The sequence below is a fragment of the Oncorhynchus clarkii genome, chromosome 32, assembly GCF_045791955.1.
Source record: "Oncorhynchus clarkii lewisi isolate Uvic-CL-2024 chromosome 32, UVic_Ocla_1.0, whole genome shotgun sequence".
NCBI classification, from domain to species: Eukaryota; Metazoa; Chordata; class Actinopteri; order Salmoniformes; family Salmonidae; genus Oncorhynchus; species Oncorhynchus clarkii.
This window is the reverse complement of record NC_092178.1, coordinates 17,971,156-17,993,909: the sequence shown is the minus strand read 5'-3', so window position 1 is coordinate 17,993,909 and position 22,754 is coordinate 17,971,156. Positions and strand designations below refer to the sequence as shown.

Below are 22,754 nucleotides of genomic sequence, written 5' to 3'. Positions count from 1 at the left end.
TCAGAGGCTGAAGTATACATGCAGGAGTCGGTGTGCTGTTTGAATCCACAGAGCTGTCCTAAATTAACACATTCACGCTATTTTGTAAAACTCTGATTAAAGGCACACGTCTAGTGATGTAAAGTAGAGTTTTTAATTGTGGTAGAACTGCAGCTGTGGAGAGTTGGACCTTATGTTTCTAGTTTTTACCTGGCTGTGGTTTAGGATAGCTTCAGGGTTACTTCTATGTGTTACATCATGGAACAGCAGGGTAGACTAGTGGTTAGAGTGTTGGACTAGTAACCAAAAGGTTGCAAGTTCAAATCCCCGAGCTGACAAGGTACAAATCTGTCGTTCTGCCCCTGAACAGACAGTTAACCTACTGTTCCTAGGCCGTCATTGAAAATAAGAATTTGTTCTTAACTGACTTGCCTAGTTAAATAAAGGTAAAAAATAAAAAATGTGTACCTTTTCTGGATGGCTACGTTGTAGCCTCTTGCTAACTCATTATGGAATTGACTTGACAATGGAGTAGGCAAATGCACAAACCAATCTGGGACCAGACTAGATCAATTGTGGTTCAGACTGAGTTCCATGTTTGTAGCAGTAATGAATTTCGGATAACTCATTGAGTTGTCTGGTTAGTTAGCGTGTCTACTCATTATAGATGACTTGATGAAATGGGTTGCAAAGTTAAGTTCCCATTTTGTAACAGTTATAGGATAACCCATTGGGTTGTGTCAGTGCGCCTAACTCTGGGACAATATAATGGTGTTTCATGTTTCAGGACGCTTAGTCACCATTCTAAAACCGAGTGGCTCCTGTCATGCAGCTGGGATGATGTGGCTAGGCTGCACACCAGCTGCCTTTAGGCCGTCAGGGTGCTTGTCAGGCCCAACATAATTAATACAATCCTTCCTCCACACACACACAGACACACTTGGATTCTCCAGCTGGACCCTTGGACTCTTCATTGCCGCTGAGGGCTTTCTCTCCTGTCCCAAACATATGTTCACAAACCAGACTTTTTCTTCATGGTACCTGGATGCAATGCGCAGGGCAGTTTTCATTATGACCTTATTCATCCTGTCCATCGGCACGGCATGACAGTCTCTCTCCATGTCTCTCACCATGTCCTCTTAGAATAGGAGAGTGCAAGAAGATGTGATTATTTATCCAATCTATTTTATCCAACTTGCCTGTTCGATCCATACCTTCAAATTAAGATGTATCACTCAAACGATGTGGGTGGCTCTCAATAAAACGAGACAAGAATCTCTCTTACTTATAAAAATGGATGCTTCTCTCTTACCATATTCCTTGTTATTTTCACACCTGCGCACCTCCCCTCTGACACTCAGAGAAATCTGACAGTCTGAAAAGTTATAGCTATGTTTCTGATTATCGGATGACTTTCACATGTTAAATAATCCCTCTAACTATTGGTCAGTGGTGTTTCGGGAGGGGTCAGTGATGACCCTATCCACTTGGAGGCATCCACACCTGCCTCTATAAACCCTGTTCATCTGCCCCACAGGGAGGTCAGCACAGACAGTGGGCTTTTCTGGCGCAACCTTATACAGGGCAGGGTGAGTTTACAAGGCAGCAAGGACCACTGATAGTCTATAAACACAGATAGAGCACCTCTCTTTTCCATGTCGGAAGTTTGAGGGCCCTGTAGCACTCAGATGACACCCCCAGTACACACCTCCTTCAACCCTCGTTCAGTCTCTGTTTTAATACCACATCTGTGTACTGGAAGTTCCTAAGGTTAACATGCGTTACTCCATAACAATGCCAGGTTGTAAGGCCGAAGATATGATAATCAGCAAATTAATGTTTCATTTGGTCCTCGAAAGCTAGGCCTACATGTTGATTGATTTTTCAGGTTTAGAATACAGGCGTTAGATCTTAATTTGACCAGTTTAGTCGCAGGAGTAAAATATTCCTGCACCAGAAGGATTTGATTATGAATGAATACAAAAATAATACATTTCTAAAAGGAAATTATTTTGATAGGTTACATTAGGCTATGGTTTTTCATTGATGCCTACGGGTTACACTTGTGTGTCATAGTGGAGACCAATATATCTATCTTGTGTTTATTAAAGGGTAGGAAGCATGCTTTCACTCACCAAAGTAACAGTGTGGTCAAAGACTTAGTAACTTAGTTGTCGTCACCATCTGGTTACCTATAACTACAAACATAGTTATGTATTAGTGTTGTTACATATTTATTAACTTATTACCGTATATCTTCGGAACTACCCACAATGCACTATTTCTCAACGTCATATGGCGAACCGGTGCTACCTAGCTAGTTCCAGCTGGCTAACATTAGCTACTAGCCATGTTAGCATGTAATTGTATTCCAAACCAAGTATTAGTGTACATAGTAGCTCACCAGCACTACCGTTCAAAACTTTGGGGTCACTTTGAAATGTCCATGTTTTGGAAAGGAAAGCAATTTTTGTTGTCCATTAAAATAACATAAAATGTATCAAAAATACAATGTAGACATTGTTAATGTTGTAAATGACTATTGTAGCTGGAAACGGCAGATTTTTTTATGGAATATCTACATAGGCGTGCAGATGCCCATTATCAGCAACCATCTCTCCTGTGTTCCAATGGAACGTTGTGTTAGCTAAACCAAGTTTATCATTTTAAAAGGCTAGTTGATCATTAGAAAACCCTTTTGCAATTATGTTAGCACACTTGAAAACTGTTGTTCTGATTAAAGAAGCAATAAAACTGTCCTTCTTTAGACTAGTTGAGTATCTGGAGCATCTGCATTTGTGGGTTCGATTACAGGCTCAAAATGGCCAGAAACAAAGAACTTTCTTCTGAAACTCATCAGTCTTGTTCTGAGAAATGAAGGCGAGAAATTGCCAAGAAACTGAATATCTCATACAACGCTGTGTACTACTCCCTTCACAGAACAGCGCAAACGGCCTCTAACCAGAATAGAAAGAGTGGGAGGCCCTGGTGCACAACTGAGCAAGAGGACAAGTACATTAGAGTGTCTAGTTTGAGAAACAGACGCCTCACAAGTCCGCAACGGCAACTTCATTAAATAGTACCTGCAAAACACCAGTCTCAACGTCAACTGTGAAGAGGCGACTCCGGGATGCTGGCCTTAAAATGATAAACTTGGATTAGCTAACACAACGTTCCATTGGAACACAGGAGAGATGGTTGCTGATAATGGGCCTCTGTTCACCTATGTAGATATTCCATAAAAAATCTGCAATTTCCATCTACAATAGTAATTTATAACATTAACAATGTCTACACTGTATTTCTGATCAATTTGATGTTATTTTAATGGACCAAACAATAGCTTTTCTTTCAAAAACAAGGACATTTCTAAGTGACCCCAAAGTTTTGAACGGTAGTGTACATTCACTCAGAAGAAACCATGCAAATTCATGCAAAAAACCTTGTTGATTGAAGTGAGCGGATTGGTTTAGAGAACTGCTTATGCTAATAACATTATTTGAGAACTGATTAGCAGGCGTTAAGTATTTTCTAAACTATGGTTTACTTTAATGTAGCTATAACCTAGGTGTTGATAGCAACTGGCGGACTCAAGCAGTACTAACATAACGTTAGCAGGATAGTAGGGCTAACGTTAGCAGGCTAGTTGGCTAGCAACCTTGCAAGCTGAATTTTAACAATAAAATCTAAGTATTTGCTTCTAAGTTAATTGAATGTTATTTAAACCAGTACTTTTGATGCTTATTCTAATGCAAATCCACATGTTGAATGTGGTTACGTTTATGCTACCTACCCTTTAACCTATGTAAAACGACAGTTGTTGATGTATGGCAGCAATTTTTGAATGTAGTAGGATCTACAGTTGTAGGACATGTATTCTGTCTGGTGCTTTAACATTTGATCGAGGGAGAACTGCGGGTTTTCAGTGAAGTTATGTAAATCACAAGGCTCATTTGAATTTCCTGCGGCTGAGTCATCAAATTGAGATATTACATCTATAGTTTAATTTGCACTTTTTTAGAGCCACCTTAGTCAAGACATAAGACTAAAATGCTAATCAAACCCTGAAATATATACATTTATATTCTGATTATTGTGGCAGCACCAGGTCATTCCTGGTACATTTCAATGTACTTGGAAACTGAAGGTGATTCTGAAATCTTCATCTTGTCATTGAGCCAGAATAATCAATCTGACATAAGTCATCAAGGTGTTGTCTAGCCTGGTTCCATAACTGTTTGCTCTGTCTTACCAACTCCAGTGGGACAGAGACCATAAGAGATTACAGGACAGCACAAACATATCTGGGTCCAGGCTAGGTTTTGTCTGAGTCCAGGGCATGTAATTTAATGTGAGCCATGTGTATGGACAATGGATGAATCAGGCCCATGAGCACACCCACAAAGCAGCTTAACCATAGTCTGGGGAGCCAGGCTTTAAGAGCCAGGTGGAGGGGCAGGGTCTTTATAGACTGCACTAAAAAAGCTGAATAAACACAGCGCGCTAAGATCTTTCAATAGCCATTAACTTAACAAAATAAACTGCCTCAACTATTCCTCAAATCTTTACCAGTACTGTAAAAAAATCTGCTGTGCCTCGTTAGGCATGCCACAGTATGGGGGGCTCTTAAAGATTAGGGTCTAAGCCCTTGCCCTCCTGCCCTTTGCCCTTCCCCCATCTTGGCTACATGTACTGTGGAGTTTTAGATCAGTTAGGGATGACGTGCTGTTCTGAGATTGGTTAGTCATTCTTTGATTTATTTCAAAATATGCGTTGCAGCTGGTTATTAGGCTATTCAAATGATGTATGAAGAAACATCACAATGTCAAGGACTAATGTCATTGTAGCAAGCGTCCATGACATTACCCAAAGAGGATGTCATGGGTTTGGGAATAGAAGGCAAATGATTAGTTGGCCTAATTGGGCATCAGTTGAATATGCGGTCCTTTGTGGCTCAGTTGGTAGAGCATGGCGCTAGTGGGTTCGATTCCCATGGGGAACTAGAACGAAAAAAGTATGAAAGTGTATGCACTCTGGATGAGAGTGTCTGCTAAATGACTAAAATGTGTAATATATTTGCCATTTGTGACATTCAATTTAAAATAATGATTAACTGATCTGTAAACGAGTATCCCCTTTGTCTTTCCAGTGAGAATGAAGCTCTGTGGAGGGAGGTGGCCAGCCTCAGACAGAAACACGCCCAGCAACAGAAAGTCGTCAACAAGGTAAAAGACAGTCACGGTACCTGCCACTGCTCTGACCACACAGAACATGGGGTTGGGTCTTCTATGCTATGGCAACATAGTAATTCATGTGATAACATGTGGTCCTTGGTGAAGCATGGTGCTTGTAACGCTAGGGTAGTGGGTTCGATTCCACCCATACGCAAAATGTATGGCACACCTGTATTTGTGGAATTTCTCCCCTTCTCTGCAGATTCTCACAAGCTCTGTCAGGTTGGATGGGGAGTGTCACTGCACAGCTATTTTCAGGTCTCTCCAGAGATGTTCAAGTCCAGACTCTGGCTGGGCCACTCAAGGACATTCGTAGACTTGTGCCGAAGCCACTCCTGCATTGTCTAGGCTGTGTGCAGGTCGTTGTCCTGTTGGAAGGTGAACCTTCGCCTCAGTCTGAGGTCCTGAACGCTCTCGAGCAGGTTTTCATCAAGGATCTCTTTGTATTTTGCTCCATTCATCTTTCCTAGATCCTGACTAGTCTCCCAGTCCCTGCCATTGAAGAAAATCCCCACAGCATGATGCTGCCACCACCATGCTTCACCGTAGGGATGGTGCCAGGTTTCCTCCAGATGTGACACTGGGCATTAAGACCAAAGAGTTCAATCTTGGTTTCATCAGATCAAAGAATCTTGTTTTTCATGGTCTGAGAGTCTTTAGGTGCCTTTTAGCAAACTCCAAGCGGGCTGTCATGTACCTTTCACTGAGTGGCTTCCGTCTGGCAACTCTACCATGAAGCCTGGTTGGTGGAGTGCTGCAGAGATGGTTGTTCTTCTAGAAGGTTCTCCCATCTCCACATATGAACTCTGGAGCTCTATCAGAATGACCATCAGGTTCTTGGTCACCTACCTGATCAAGGCCCTGCTCCCCCGATTGCTCAGTTTGGCTGCACATGGACTGAAACGGCACCATTTTGTTTCTCTCCGTAGCCCACACACTTTCAATATTTAAATAATACATCATTAGAGTTTTCCATTGTATCAATGATGGCGGATTGATTTCCAAGTTTTTAGTATACATTTTTTCAAGATGAGTGACGACAAGAGAATCGTCCAACCCATTGGGTATCTCACGACATCCCTATATGGCATGTCTTGAAATATGCAGACAGACGGATTAAAAATAAGTTTACATTGTAATACCAACTTTCTAGCTCCGCCCACAACTTCCGGAGACTATAGCATTCCCAGAGAGCATGGATTATTGAGTCATTAATAGTTTTACACTTAAGACATGACTCTGACGTTGTGCTGTAGCATTGGTGAATTTTGTCTCTTGTATAATTAACATTGGTTTATACTGGATTAAGGGTACATTGTTGTTAAATGTAATTTTGTTAGTTATGCTCCAACTCTCCCTCCATCTTGTGCCAACATCAGTTCTCCTGAAGTCTTGGTTCCAGTATTTTATATTTTTTTCTAAGAGATTGTCAGTTGGATATGCTCTCTGCAAGGTTTTGTATATCTTCCCTATCGTATGAATACCCCTTTCTGTCTCAAATACGATTCCCTCAAGGCTGCTCTAATGTCCAACACGTTTCTAATCCAAATTTTGTGATATATAACTTTTATGTGGCATGTATCTGATACTATCTACATTGGTCTGTCCAAAATTACTTTTTAATTCTGACATGGAAATGAATGTATTTCCTGTTACCATGTCATTTACAATTGCTATGCCTTTAGTTTTCCATGTGGACCAATTTATCAGTGAATCCTTTAAAGCTATCCAAGGAATGTTCCATAGGGTTGTGTTTTTAGGAAGTCACATTGGTTCTTGTAGAATGCTTTTTATTTTCTTCCATGTTGTTACAGTGTTTTTTAACTATGAAATTGTTAGTGTTTTTAACTATGAAATTGTTAGTGTTTTTAACAATGAAGTTGTTACAGTGTTTTTAACTATGAAATTGTTAGTGTTTTTAACTATGAAATTGTTACAGTGTTTAACTATGAAATTGTTAATGTTCTTAGCTTTATCCTTTGAAAATAGACATGTAAAAAATATTCTTTGGATGAGCATCCACATCTTCAATATGTACCCATTGTTCCTTTTTAGTGCGTTTAACTATATGTCACAAGTATAAGCCTTGAGTATCGAGTTTATGCAATTCCAAATCTGGAAGGTTAAAACCACCCTCAGACTTAGGAAGATGTAAAAGTTTCCTTTTTATTCTATTAGTTTTATTATACTGAGCAGTTGTTGACTGCTTTTCCTTTTAATCTGCGGTCCAACTCATCCAAAACCATCTCAGTTGGTTTGAGGTTAGGTGATTGTGGCGGCCAGATCATCTGATGCAGCACTCCATCACTCTCCTTGGTCAAATAGCCCTTACACAGCCTGGAGGTGTGTCGCTTCATTTTTCTGTTGAAAAACAAATGATAGTCTCACTAAGTGCAAACCAGATGGGATGGCGTTTGGCTGCAGAATGCAGTGGTAGCCATGCTGTTTATGTGTGCCTTGAATTGTAAATAAATCACAGACCGTGTCACCATCAAAGCACCATCACACCACCACCTCCTCCTCCATGCTTCAGGGTGGGAACCATACATGCGGAGATCATCTGTTCACCTACTCTGTGTCTCACAAAGATGCGGTGGTTGGACCCAAAATCTCAAATTTGGATTCATCAGACCAAAGGACAGATTTCCAGTGGTCTAATGTCCATTGCTTGTGTTTCTTGGCCCAAGCAAGTCTCTTCTTATTATTGGTGTCCTTTAGTAGTGCTTTCTTTGCAGCAATTCGACCATGAAAGCCTGATTCATGCAGTCTTTTCTGAACAATTGACGTTGAGATGTGTCTGTTACTTGAACTCTGTAAAGCATTTATTTGGGCTGCAATTTCTGAGGCTGGTAACTCTAACATGCTGACCACACCGCTTGCATGTTGGTATTGTCCACCCACACCAGATGCAATCAGGACACGCAGGTTGAAATATCTAAATGAACTCTGAACCAACTATATTCATTTGTGGACAGGTCAAAAAGCATTAAACATGTATTGCAATTTAGCTAGCTAGCTTGCTGTTGCTACTGTTGCTAATTTGTCCTGGGATATAATCATTGGGTTGTTAATTGACCTGATGCACAAGGTCCTCTAATCCGACAATTAATCCACAGATAAAATGGTGAACCGAGTTCATTTGTAATTATCTCTCTTCCTTCAGGTTTCTTCTTCTTTTGACTTTTTATGGTGGTTTGCAACCAACTAAAGCCTACCCCCTCCTTTTTCGAACATTCTGTTAAAAATCGCGCAACTTTTCAGCGTCCTGCTACTCATGCCAGGAATATAGTATATGCATATGATTAGTATGTGTGGATAGAAAACACTCTGAAGTTTCTAAAACTGGTTAAATCACGGCTGTGACTATAACAGATCGTGTGTTTCATCAAAAAGCGCAAGAAAAACTGCTCACTGAAAGCTAAAAATAATATCCATGCGTCACTTTCATGGATTGTTAAAAGGGCACAAAATTAATTATGGACCTGCATGCAATTCCTACAGATTCCACACGATGTCGCCATTGTCGTCATTATCCGGGGAGTTATTTTGTTAAGTTAATGGCTATTGAAAGATCTTAGCGCGCTGTGTTTATTCAGCTTTTTTAGTGCAGTCTATAAAGACCCTGCCCCTCCACCTGGCTCTTAAAGCCTGGCTCCCCAGACTATGGTTAAGCTGCTTTGTGGGTGTGCTCATGCTCAAATTAACTTTCAACAAGGCACACCTGTTAATTGAAATGCATTCCAGGTGACTACCTCATGAAGCTGGTTAAGAGAATGCCAAGAGTGTGCAAAAATGTCATCAAGGCAAAGGGTGGCTACTTTGAAGAATTTCAAATTATATAAAATATATTTTGATTTGTTTAACACTTTTTTGCTTACTACATGATTCCATATGTTTTATTTCATAGGTTTGTTGTCTTCACTATTATTCTACAATGTGGAAAAATCCTAGGTGTGTCCAAACTTTTGGTACTGTATTTTTTGATAATATAATCTAGACAGTCAAGGCGAATTTAGATTTTTTTAAACAATGAATTTGATATTATGTTTGAGCAACAAAAAAACACAGCGCTAGCCATGGCAAAATGCATAGAGTTGCAGGAAATTAGCTTTAAAACTCCAAAAATGTATCTCAGCCCCATGGAGAAATGTGTAGAATTGCAGAGAGTTGGCTTAAAAATGCCCCAAAATTCTCTACACTGCCAGGATGGGGGAGCCAAAAAAAGTCTGCCGGGCAAACTGCCCATCGCCGCGCCCACCACCTAAGCCCTTTTTTGATCCAGAATCAACCCTGTACTGTCATTGCATTGGTGTCTGGGTGTATATGTGGATTTTAAATGGTCAAATAAATCAACCAATCATCTCCTGCTAACTAGAGCTGGGACGATAAACCGAATGTTGACACAGACCATACCAACCATTTGCTAACGGTTCAATTGATAGTTAAAGCATTCAAACTATTAGTAGACGTTATAAGGGTACGGCAATATACAAAAGTAGGCTAACCGGTGCAAATTTAATGTTAGAAATGTATACTTCTATTTATCGTGAAATTTGCCAATATCACCCAGCTCTACTGCTAACTGTGTCTGTCTCCCACAGCTCATCCAGTTCCTAGTGACCCTGGTGCAGTCCAACAGAGTCCTGGGGATGAAGAGAAAGATGCAAGTCATTTAACATTGCTACCGCACATTCAGTCAAATAGTGAACCAGTAAAGGGTTGTGAGTGTTTGACTCTTGTCTTGTGTCTCCTCTCTATGGAACTACTAAAGTCCCCTGATGCTGAATGACAGCAGCTCCGCCCACTCCTTGCCCAAGTTCAGCAGGCAGTACTCTCTGGAACATCTTCAGGCCTCGCTGCAGGGCTCGCCTGCTATCTCCGTGAGTTCAGCATCACCGGGAACCTAGCCGAGCTTGGCACCTCCCTGTGGTAGAAGTGGAACTCGGGCTGAGTGAATTCACAGTTGATGCTATTGCTTACAGCTGTACTTTACAATTGAGTTATGATATGGACAACTTGATTTGTAAGGCGTGTTTTGATGTAGGCTAGTGAGGTAAGTACACAAAATGGTGACAATCTCCAGAAAATACTTCATCAGTCACAGATGGCTAATTCATATCTCAGACCTGAGGACTTACTGTAAGTCACTTTTTAAGTTTATTGGTCTTTTAACCAGACAGAGGTAAGCTAGTTCATTCAGAGGTGTGGTCTCTGGAGCGCCACTAAGAAAGGTGTGTTGTTATTGAGCTTGTGTTACGCATCTGATCTTGTTAGAGGGCCTCCCGAGTGGCGCCGTAGTCAATGGCGTCACTACAGACCCGGGTTCGATCCTAGGCTGTGACGCAGCCGGCCGAGACCGGGAGACCCATGAGGTGGCTCACAATTGGCCCATTGTCGTCCGGGTTAGGGGAAGTTTTGGCCGGCCAGGATGTCCTTGTCCCATCGCGATCTAGCGACTCCTTGTGTTGGGCCGGGCATATGCACACTGACTTCGGTCGCCAGCTGTACGGTGTTTCCTCTGACACATTGGTGCTGCTGGCTTCCAGATACTGCAGTGTGTCAAGAAGCAGTGCGGCTTGGCAGGATCGTGTTTCGGAGGACGATTGGCTCTCGACCTTCGTCTCTCCCGAGTCCGTAGGGGAGTTGCAGCGACGGGACAAGACTAATGACCAATTTGGATATCACAAAATTGGGGAGAACAAGGGGTACAAAAAAAGTATTTTAAAAAAACAAAAAAATTCAACTGATCTTGTTAGGATGTCAGTACAGCTGTAGTATGTATGTGAATGTGTGTCATCTTCCCAGGCCTCAGGCGCACCATTCACCAGTACCGGTCTCTTCACGGCAGAGCCGTCTCTTAACAACGGCCCCATAATCTCTGACGTCACCGACCTGGCACAGGCCAGCCCTGTGGAGGTCACTAATGAGTGGGTAGAGGAAAGGTTAGTGAGCTTGCCTCATTTCATCAACCATCTGTTAAATGTGTTTGTTGTTTTTTTTGTTTCCGGGGCGGCAGGGTAGCCTAGTGGTTAGAGCGTTGGACTAGTAACCGAAAGGTTGCAAGTTCAAATCCCCGAGCTGACAAGGTACAAATCTGTCGTTCTGCCACTGAACAAGGCAGTTAACCCACTGTTCCTAGGCCGTCATTGAAAATAAGAATTTGTTCTTAACTGACTTGCCTAGTTAAATAAAGGTAAAATTAAATTAAAATAAATTCAAACCTTGCTTCATTTGTATACGATTTTCATACCTATTATGCGTGGGATTACTTTGGAACCAATTTCCAAAATGAAAATCACTTGGAGTTGATTTGATAGGCAAATAAAATCACCCACGGGCCGCCAGTTGGGGAACCCTGAACTAAGGCCTAAAGCTTTTCCTGGTCAAGTCAGGATTCAGGAACAATTCCTGACCCCATACCAACTATCCAAGAATAAACTAAATTACCCCATTTCTCTTCCTGTCTTCAGCACGAGCCCATTGGTCCACATAAAGGAGGAGCCGTCCAGTCCCGTGTTGGAGGAGGTCTGTCCGGCCGAGGCCGTGATCGGTGGGGCAGGAGTCCAGGTAGACACTCCCCTGTCCCCCATCACCTTCATCAACTCCATCCTGCAGGAGAGCAACGAGCCTAACGCGTCCCCTGCCCCAACGACCCCTACGGAGCAAAAGTGTCTCAGCCTCGCCTGTCTAGACAAGTGAGTGATTCCCATGATGTCATCGTGATCAGGTCCCACTGCCAGTCTGTCCCTCAGTCCCTCCCACCTAGCACAGGTCAACAGATATGACCACAATGAGCCTAATTCTCCTCTTCTACAGTCGTGTTAATTTGTTCACTTCCCCTTAAAGGATTCCTTGTCAATCTAATTGCCTAAAACACACTGCGGCGATTGGAAGGCCACCTGCTGCTTTTCACTATTCGTCATTGCGGTTTTTCCATAGCTTAAGATCCACTTGCATCACGCTAGCGTTTCATTGCCTTGATAATCAGTCGTCGCATGCCAGTGGATGTCTGCAGCCAGCCTATTGCCCTATGCTTCTCCCCATGCTCAACCATCTCTGTGTGTATCACGTCACATTGCATCAAGAGGATGTGCTAGGGATTCAGAGAAGCTCCTCCACTGATGAACAGTTTAGGCAGCTGTTAGCGCTTTATGCTAGTTTAATACACACCATCGTTCAACAAGCTCTACATACACATCCCACTGGCCTTTCTCTGGTTTTGCTAAGTATACACTTCAAAGACTAGACAAATTATTTTAAAACAAACATGTTATTCGTTGGCATTTTAGACATAGTTCTGTTGATTTATTGCATTTCATCTTGGCTTTTTAGTTTTAGGATCCTGACTGTTGCTACTAGCTGTACATAATAAGTTACTTGCCGTTTAATCAAACTAATGCTGTAAATCTTAATCTACAGATGTGTAGATTTATGGGCAGAGAAATGCAATTTTCAACTTTTTACCTTTTTCTTTTTTCCTTTCTTGATGTTGTCTCAGTCATTGACTTCTGTGTCACTGTTGAGATGAGTTAAAATTGTTTTTTATTTTCTAGAAATCGTACTCTCTAATGGAACCTAGACTGTACATTACATACAGTGCCTTCAGAAAGTATTCACACCCCTATACTTTTCCCACATTTTGTTGTGTTACAAAGGGGGACTAAAATAGATTTAATTGTCAATTTTGGTCAACGATCTACTCAAAATACTCTTGTCAAAGTGGAAGAAAAATTCAAACATTTATTCATGATTCATGAAAAATAAAAGACTAATATATAGCTTGATTACGTAGATATAACCCCCCCCCCGTGAAAAAAACATTAGAATCACCTTTTGCAGCAATTTAAAGCTGTAAGTATGTTTAGGCAAGTGTCTAAGAGCATTCCATACCTGGATTATACAATATGTTTCCTGTTATCATTTTTTTAAATTCTTCAAGCACTGTCAAGTTGATTGTTGATCATTGCTAGAAATATATTTCTAAGTCTTGCCACTGTTCCTAGGCCGTCATTGAAAATAAGAATTTGTTCTTAACTGACTTGACTAGTTAAATAAAGGTAAAAATATATATAAAATAATAGATTTTCTAGCCAATTTTTGTCAAAACTGTAACTAGGCCTGGAACATCCAATGTTGTTTAGTTAAGAGACTCCAGTGTATATTTGGTCTTGTGTTTAAGGTTATTGTCCTGCTGAAAGTGAATTAGTCTCCCAGTGTCTGTTGGAAAGCAGACTGGACCAGGTTTTCATCTAGGATTTGCCTGTGCTTAGTTGTATTCTGTTTCTTTTTATCCCCAATAAAACCTCCCTAATCCTTGCCAATGACAAGCATACCCATACCATGATGCAGGCACCACAATGCTTGAAAATATGAAGAGTGGTAATCAGTGATGTTATGTTGGGTTTTTCTCAAACATAACACTTTGTATTCAGTACATAAAGTTAATTTCTTTACCACATGTTTTGCAGTATAACTTAAGTGCCTTGTTGCACTTAAGGATGCATGTTTTGGAATATTTGTGTTCTGTACAGGCTTTCTTCTTTTCATTTAGGTTAGTAACTACAATGTTGTTAATCCATCCTCAGTTTTCTCATCACAACCAACAAACTCTGTAACTGTTTTAAAATCATCAATGGCCTCATGAGAATCCCTGAGCAGTTTCCTTCCTCGCCATCAGGTGAATTAGGAAGGGCACCTGTGTCTTTGTAGTGACTGGGTGTGTTGATACACTATCCAAAGCCTAATTAATAACTTCACCATGCTTAAAGGGACATTCAGTGTTTTTACACATCTATCAGTCTTTGCGAGGATTTGAGAAAAAAATATCTGTTTTTTGTGGTTGAATCTGTGTTTGAAATGCACTGCTCAAATGAGGGACCTTACAGATAATTGTGTGTGGGGTACAGAGATTAGGTAGTCATTCAAAAATATTTTGAACCTCTATTATTGAGCACATAATGAGTCCATGCAACTTATTGTGTGATTTCTTAAGCACATTTTTACTCCTGACCTAATTTAGGCTTGCCATAACAAAGGGGTTGAATACCTATTGACTTAAAACATTTCAGCTTCTCATTTTGTATTTTGAAAATATTCCGCAAACAAAATTCCACTTTGACATTATGGGGTATTGTGTGTAGATCAGTGACACAAAATCTACATTTTAATTCATTTTAAATTCAGGCTGTAACAACAACAAAAAGTCAAGGGGTGTAAATACTTTCTGAAGGCACTGTATGTTGTGGCTTAATATTTTTTTCAGCAAGATTCCATTTTAAACCAGCTGCCATTCAACGTCCCTTTTCCTGTGGTACCAATGCCCCTTATCAGAGATCAGTATATAATGATGAGATGCTCATGTCTCCGCCCAATGGAAGTCGTCGACAAACTTAGGTCCAAAATAAGCCCATGGAAACACATTGGGTTTATTTTGAACAGATTTTGGCGAGAGTGGAAACCTCTTGCTTTGCCTCTTCCTTTCTGCCCTTATTCTTATTTTCAGCCAATGAGAAGCCGAGTAGCCAATGTGATCCCCATTCCTGGGCTCTAGTCAACCTATGGGGTGCAGTGTGTAGTAGTGCTATGATCTCCTCTCTCTCCAGCTGTTGTGCTTTTATCTTTTCAGTTCTACACAGATGTCAGAGGTCTCTCGCCTCTTCCCCAGCCCCTCCTCGACTCTACACCTCAGACCTCACCCAGGGTTAGCATTTCAGTTGTCCCACAAACCCTGTTATGTTGTCCTCCCCCCAGAACACTTGTTTGACGCTGCTGCCTGTACCTGACATTGCCACCAGCAACAAGTCCAGAAAACAATCTGTCAAGCCTGTGTGTAATGAGAGAAATTAACAAAGTGATGTCTATATTGAGCAAATATATTAGATCAGTCATTATTGCGTATAATTTCTAATAATTTGCCCTATCCCTGGATGTGACAACCTGTACTCTTGGTCTACAAACAGATAGTGCGTCTCAATATTTGATAGGTCTCAGTATTTGGCACCAACTGAGAACATCATTATTGATAATTGATCATGTTTTGAACACACAGGCTTGAAAAAACACCTGATTGAGCATGTTTTGTCCAAATGTTAATCTATCTGCACAACCCCAAATGCTACCCTCTATTTAGGTCAAAGGTCAATCATTCTGTGAGTGTGTTTTAATGTGGCAGGCCCAGTGAACTGTAGGGGAAAGGCAGACTATTCCACGTTCTGGGGATCAGGCTCACAACTCGGTGATTGTGTGGCCCACTCAGCGCTGTTCCAATGGCTTCTGTTGCTCATATGAAATGAGTTGTGTTGGGTGATTTTACTACCATTTGTTTTAAACCGCTAATTTGCTTTAATGCGTGTTTAGTCAGGGAGATCTTCAGAAACGTATAAATATGAACCATGTTTTGTTTGTTGGTGTAGGAGTGAGCTGAGTGACCATTTGGACAGCATCGACAATGGCCTGGAAAACCTCCAGACTATCCTAAACGCGCAGTCCATCAATTTCGAGTCCTCACCCCTCTTTGAAGTAAGTTCAGGCTTTCTTTGTCTGTCCCAACAACCGTATGCTGAGGCATTTACTGTGTGGGACACTGTGACTCGTCAAATAAGAATGTGCAGTGAGGTTTGTCACTCTGCATTTCTAGGTGACATTTCTAGGTGACTTTTTTTTTTAAAGGGACTGTGGCTTTGTTGGTCAACTTGGTGTGAGGTGACTGTGACTACACAGATAGAGTTTATGGTTCGTGTTATGTTTGTGCACACTGGTTTTACTAAACGTCAGGATTTTTCTATGACACAGACTGACCAGGTGAAAGCTATGATCCCTTATTGATTTCACTTGTTAAATCCACTTCAATCAGTGGATTTTATTAAAAAAATATATATATATATATTTTACCAGGTAAGTTGACTGAGAACACATTCTCATTTACAGCAATTAGATGCAGTTAGATACAGGTTAAAGAAGGATTTTTTAAGCCTTGAGACATGGATTGTACATGTGTGCCATTCAGAGGGTGAATGGGCAAGACAAAATATTTAAGTGCCTTTGAACGGGGTATAATAGTAGGTGTATGAAGAATGGCGCACCATCCAAAGGACATCCACTTGACACAAATGTGGGAAGCATTGGCATCAACATGGGCCAGCATCCCTGTGGAATGCTTTCGACACTTTGTAGAGTCCATGCCCCGATGAATGGAGGATGTTCTGAGGGCAAAAGGAGGAGGGGGGTGTAACTCAATATTAGGAAGGTGTTCTTAATGTTTTGTACACTCAATGTATATTGTCTTATTCCTTGTGAATGTTATTATTGATATGATTCTGCTGAAAAACCCCAGGGGATAATCACATTTTCTTCAACTACTTGTCTTTCAGTTCTTCAGTTCTTCCCTGCCTGGCTCTGAATTCGACTTGGAGAGCCTTGACTGTGTAAGTTAGACAGATTCTAGACACAGCATGTACACAATCCACATTCTATGTACACAATGAAAACCAAGCTAAAAACTACAGACTACATTATGAGTTGTGCATGTATAGATAAAACAATTTACAGGGTGATGTACAATAGGGGAAATATATAAGGGTCTGTCAAAGGGCAGATGCAGAGGTGCTTGGTGCAAAGGGCAGGTGCAGAGGTGCTTGGTGCAAAGGGCAGGTGCAGAGGTGCTTGGTGCAAAGGGCAGGTGCAGAGGTGCTTGGTGCAAAGGGCAGGTGCAGAGGTGCTTGGTGCAAAGGGCAGGTGCGTGATAGCTTGATGTTCGTTGTGTACATAACATCTGGATTGTGTAATTCTGTGTGCAAAGAGCAATGTGCAGTTCTATGAGAGTGCAGGGTGCATAGTCCATGGATTAAAAGATCATAGTAGACAAGGTGGCTGGTTGGTGAGGGCCACGGCACGAGGGAAGAACCTGTTCAGGTGGCGGGAGGTTTTGGTCGTGATTGACCTGAACCATTTGCCAGAGGGTAGTCTTTGGGAGATGGGGTTGAAGGGGTATGGATATAGATCTGCTGCCGTAGCAGGGCAAGGGGATTGTGTCTTTAGCTATTTACTTCCTTTTGTATTGTTCATAAAATAAGTCAGTGTCTCACACTGTGGCCCCCTCCGTTTTTATAGATCCAGGACTTGCTTTCATCAGATTCACCCAAAGGGGCTGAGAGAAGTGACAACTACACAGGTAAAAACTCCTAATATACTGTATATCATGTTGACTATGCATTATTTTGTAAATATTAATTTTGCTTTTATGTGACCGTGTTCTGATACTACTGCTACTACACAGTAAAATTGCAAGAGTTAATTCAACTCCCATGGAGTGAAATTCAACACCAGTTTGGGGTTTATATAGTCCCACCCCATTTAGTCAAAACTACTGTGGTTTCACACTTGTCTGTGTTTTTAATTGGCTCCCCTGCCATTTTACACTTTTCTGTGTTTTTAATTGGCTCCCCTGCCATTTTACACTTTTCTGTGTTTTTAATTGGCTCCCATGCCATTTTACACTTGTCTGTGTTTTTAATTAGCTCCCATGCCATTTTACACTTGTCTGTGTTTTTAATATGCTCCCATGCCATTTTACACTTTTCTGTGTTTTTAATTGGCTCCCCTGCCATTTTACACTTTTCTGTGTTTTTAATTGGCTCCCCTGCCATTTTACACTTTTCTGTGTTTTTAATTGGCTCCCATGCCATTTTACACTTTTCTGTGTTTTTAATATGCTCCCATGCCATTTTACACTTGTCTGTGTTTTTAATTCGCTCCCATGCCACTTTACACTTTTCTGTGTTTTTAATATGCTCCCATGCCATTGTACAGCTTTCTGTGTTTTTAATTGGCACCCATGCCATTTTACACTTTTCTGTGTTTTTAATTAGCTCCCATGTCATTTTACACCTTTCTGTGTTTTTAATTGGCTCCCATGCCATTTTACACTTGTCTGTGTTTTTAATGTTCTCCCATGCCATTTTACACTTGTCTGTGTTTTTAATTGGCTCCCATGCCATTTTACACTTGTCTGTGTTTTTAATGTGCTCCCATGCCATTTTACACTTGTCTGTGTTTTTAATATGCTCCCATGCCATTTTACACTTTTCTATGTTTTGAATTTCAATCATCTGACTACATTTTCCCTTTAGTACTTTACTACATTTTTAACACTGTAGAGACTAAAGCCTAATTTGCATATTTCCCACTGTGCTATTTGAATGAATGATAAGGTTACCACCGATTACCATGACATCTAATTCCTTATGTAAGCCAGAAGGAGGACATCCAACAATCTGAACTTTACATGAACCACAACCGGCTGTCAAAGTTATTGCTAGGCTGGAAGGTGTAATTTGAAAATACTACTTAGATAGTTGTTCCCGTTTACACAATCTCGGTAACGCTTGCAATAAATCCAACCACTAACCCAATCTGTATGTTATTTTTCTTTGTATACCATAAGATCAATAATGACCAATGTACAAAACAAAGATATTGAAACAAACCATTCAAAATAATCTACCTGCAACAAAGCATGCTGCGAAATATGATAATGAGACCTCTGTCACTTCTTGCAATATGTAGAAAACACTCCAACATTTCCTGGTTGTTTAAAATTGTAGGTAATACTTTATTTGGATAGTCCGTCCATAGATGCTCTACAGACTATCCGTAACATTTCAACTCTCCTAACCTTAACTGTTACCCTGACTCTTATTCTAAACCCAACCGTAACCTTAGCAAGCAGTTGCTTATCAACAGATAGTTTGTTGATACTATGTTATTCAAATAAAGTGTGACCAAATTCTAAACCGTTTGCCTAAATTAAGTTTGAGTTTCAATGAGAATGACAGATGTATAACAAATTCCTATGTGGATTTAGTCGGATTGCCTAAAAACCATCATACTCCACGCATGCTACTCATCGTACTACATAATACATACTGCGGAAATTAACACACTTGAATCAACCTTTAAAATGTCATAGTGAAAAAACATGAACACTTTCAATGTAATACTTCATGCAGTGTAAAGGGGCTATGGAAACTCCAGAGATACCTAGTTAAAGTTAAATAAAGGTTAAATAAAGTAAAAAAAATCTCACTGTCTTCATAGATCATAGTTTCATGTTTTTCTATGTTGATTAAAGCAGGGAAGCAGCTGGTCCAGTACACCTCCCAGCCAATGCTACTGACTGACCCACTGACCAATGAGAATGGCGGAGCGGACCTCCCCACTCTGCTGGAGCTGGAGGGGGACTCGTATTTCACCCAGGACCAGGACCCTGAAGAAGACCCTACCATCTCGCTCCTCACTACCGACTACCACACAGCAGCACCAGACAAGCCCGAACTATCCTAAAGCATTTTTTTTATAAAGTGATGTATTGCAGTGTTTTGTTTTTTTGTCATTATGTTAATGTACAGATGATGAAAAATCAACCTGTTAAAACATGTATTATTATGGTGTTCATTATTCTCTGAGCTATTGATTTTCATTCATTTTAAGGCTTAAACTACTTATTGAAAGAATTTTGCTTAGATGAATCAAACCAAATGTTCGACTTACGCTACTGGCATGGTTTATTCAGCCCATGGAAAGGACTTCCTGGGTTGAATTATCTGTGATCTTACTGGCGGACACAAATAAAGCTCAATCATAATCATTACTAGGTCAAGTTTTAAGCATTGTTCACCAAGCTCCTTTAATTATTAAAAGTGGAAGTATGCAGAATATTTTTTTTTTGTTATACCAAGTGTAAAGATCGAATACATTTCAAAGGTGTGTGTGTGTGTGTGTGTGTGTGGTCCACTAGACTCCACCTGAATCATTTCTCTCTCGTCAACTCTGTTCTTTTAGACTCACTATCCAAGGGATGTGGCTTGACTGTTTCATGAGAATAAAAAACGTTTTTTGTGTTTCTTTTTTTTGAATGTTTCGGTTCTTCCGCTTTCACTTATTGATATAAGGATTGTACCTTAATCATCATTTTTTAAGTGTTTGAATCTTTGTGCTGCACCAATATGTTGTTTTATTCACATTAGATGCAGGAAGTGTTTTCTTTGACATTTTCCCTTGCATAATTCATAATGGAATGCTGTTGGTATTTCAGCACCTTATGGTTATACTTTCATATCTAAGATTGTTTCATTTTATTACTTGTTGTTTAAAGAACCATACATTAATTTATTTTAGACAAGAGTTCTCCAAAACACCAAATACTACTTACTCTAGCCCTCAGAAGTGTCAATGTTCACATGCACATAGTCTGGATGACAAAATCATATTGATTTTTTAAATAATATAATGAAACATTGAGTATTGAATGGCAATTCATATTTTTTTCTTTAAGCATTTTTTCTTAAAGACTAGATGACCAACTGTCAATAAAATATTACACGTCAGACAGCTGAATGGCATAGAGTTTTCTAGTAGATAACCCATCTGCCTTTGTTCACAGTTAGCATTCATGTCTTGAAACCAAATCCACTGACTTAAGACTGGCCCTTTGTACAAGTGTACAATAGACTGCTTTTAAGATGCTTTCTGTATGTGACAAGAGATTGACATAATATCCTGGGTTAATCCTTCTATACCAGCCAGCACATCCCATTATGTGGATTGCTTTTTGGGATAGAAATGATTTGAATTTAAAGCACGATTCCATGTACAGTGCATTCGGCAAGGATTCAGACCCCTTGACGTTTTTCCACATTTTGTTATGTTGCAGCCGTGTTCTAAAATGGATAACATTTGTTTTTTTCCTCATCAATCTACAGACAATACCCCATAATGACAAAGCAAAAACAGTATTTTGTTAATGTATTAAAAATGCAAAACTGAAATATCACATTTACATAAGTATTCAGACCCTTCACTCTCTACTTTGTTGAATCACCTTTGGCAGTGATTACAGCCTCAAGTCTTATTGGGTATGACACTACAAACTTGGTACACCTGTATTTGGGGAGTTTCTTCCATTCTTCTCTGGAGATCCTCCCAAGCTCTGTCAGGTTGGATGGGGAGTGTCGCTGCACAGCTATTTTCAGGTCTCCAGAGATCTTTGATTGGGTTCAAGTCCAGGCTCTGGCTTGGCCACTCAAGGACATTGAGACTTGTCCCGAAGCAACTCCTGCATTGTCTTGGCTGTGTGCTTAGGGTCGTTGTCCTGTTGGAAGGTGAACCTTCACCCCAGTCTGAGGTCCTGAGCGCTCTGGAGCAGGTTTTCATCAAGGATCTCTCTATACTTTGCCCAGTTCATCCTTCCCTCATTCCTGACTAGTCTCCCAGTTCCTGCTGCTGAAAAACATCCCCAAAGCATGATGCTGCCACCACCATACTTCACCGTAGGGATGGTGCCAGGTTTCCTCCAGATGTGACGCTTGGCATTCAGGCCAAAGAGTTCAATCTTGGTTTCATCTGACCAGAGAATCTTGTTTCTCATGGTCTGAGAGTCTTTAGGTGCCTTTTGCCAAACCAAAGTCAAACTTCTGGAAGTTTCTCCCATCTCCACAGAGGAACTCTGGAGCTCTGTCAGAGTGACCATTGGGTTCTTGGTCACCTCCCTTACCAAGGCTCTTCACCCCCAGTTGCTCAGTTTGGCCGGGCGGCCAGCTGTAGGAAGAGTCTTGGTGATTCCAAACCGCTCGCATTTAAGAATGGTGGAGGAAACTGTGTTCTTGGGGACCTTCAATGCTGCAGACATTTTTTTGACATTTTTTGGTACCGTCCCTTGACACAATCCTGTCTCTGAGGTCTACGGACAATTCCTTCAACCTCATGGCTTGGTTTTTGCCCTGACATGCACTGTCAACCTTCAGACCTTATATAGACAAGTGTGTGCCTTGCCATATCATGTCCAATCAAATGAATTTACCACAGGTGGACTCCAATCAAGTTGTAGAAACATCTCAAGGATCATCAATGGAAACAGGATGCACCGAGCGCTAAGTCTCATAACAAAGGGTCTGAATACTTTTGTAAATAAAGTATTTCTGTTTAGTTTTTTATAAATAAAAAATAAACATCCAAAAACCTGTTTTCACTTTGTCATTATGGGGTATTGTTTGTAGATTGTTTGTACACCTTCCAAAACCGAATGATGCTGGGCCAATTGTGTTCTGCCCTATGGGACTCCCAATCATGGCTGGTTGTGATACAGCCTGGAATCGAACCAGGGTGTCTGTAGTGACACCTCTAGCACTGAGCTGCAGTGCCTTAGACCGCTGCGTCACTTGGGAGCCCTGTAACGTAAAAAAAAAAGTAAAGGGGTCTGAATACTTTCCGAATGCACTGTATATTCTCCAATGTCTTATCAATCATATGCTATTCATTTATTTTCTGGAAGCCTGTTTCCCTGGAGCGTTATTATTTTATAGTCAAATCCTTGTCTAGGAAAACAAATGAATCATTGAATCTTGGTTCAAGTGTGAGGAACTTTGTGAATTTACGCATACTTCCCCCAGAGTTTGTTTTGAGTTTGTTCAAACTGGGTTTTTTTGTAATTAACTCCTTTTAAGAAAGGGGAAGTATTGGAGTATATTGATGTGCTGAATTGTACAT

General features: G+C 40.6%; 1 protein-coding gene across 5 annotated transcripts in view; it reads left to right on the top strand.

Moving 5' to 3' along the window:
- LOC139391808 (heat shock factor protein 1-like) overlaps nucleotides 1-21,699 on the top strand; it is a 30,117-nt gene extending 8,418 nt beyond the window's left edge. The window contains exons 5-14 of one of the 5 annotated variants that reach the window (XM_071139366.1): nucleotides 5,129-5,204; nucleotides 9,815-9,876; nucleotides 9,985-10,093; nucleotides 11,019-11,155; nucleotides 11,684-11,908; nucleotides 14,839-14,913; nucleotides 15,626-15,731; nucleotides 16,583-16,636; nucleotides 17,322-17,382; nucleotides 19,345-21,699. In XM_071139366.1, coding sequence (XP_070995467.1) covers nucleotides 5,129-5,204; nucleotides 9,815-9,876; nucleotides 9,985-10,093; nucleotides 11,019-11,155; nucleotides 11,684-11,908; nucleotides 14,839-14,913; nucleotides 15,626-15,731; nucleotides 16,583-16,636; nucleotides 17,322-17,382; nucleotides 19,345-19,553 — 1,114 coding nt within the window. In that variant the 3' untranslated portion in view covers nucleotides 19,554-21,699. Of the gene's footprint in view, nucleotides 1-5,128; nucleotides 5,205-9,814; nucleotides 9,877-9,984; nucleotides 10,094-11,018; nucleotides 11,156-11,683; nucleotides 11,909-14,838; nucleotides 15,209-15,625; nucleotides 15,732-16,582; nucleotides 16,637-17,321; nucleotides 17,383-19,341 lie in introns of those variants that run through there. The other 4 variants (XM_071139365.1, XM_071139367.1, XM_071139368.1 and 1 more) reach the window with 4 other exon arrangements.
- Nucleotides 21,700-22,754: the final 1,055 nt, after the last annotated feature.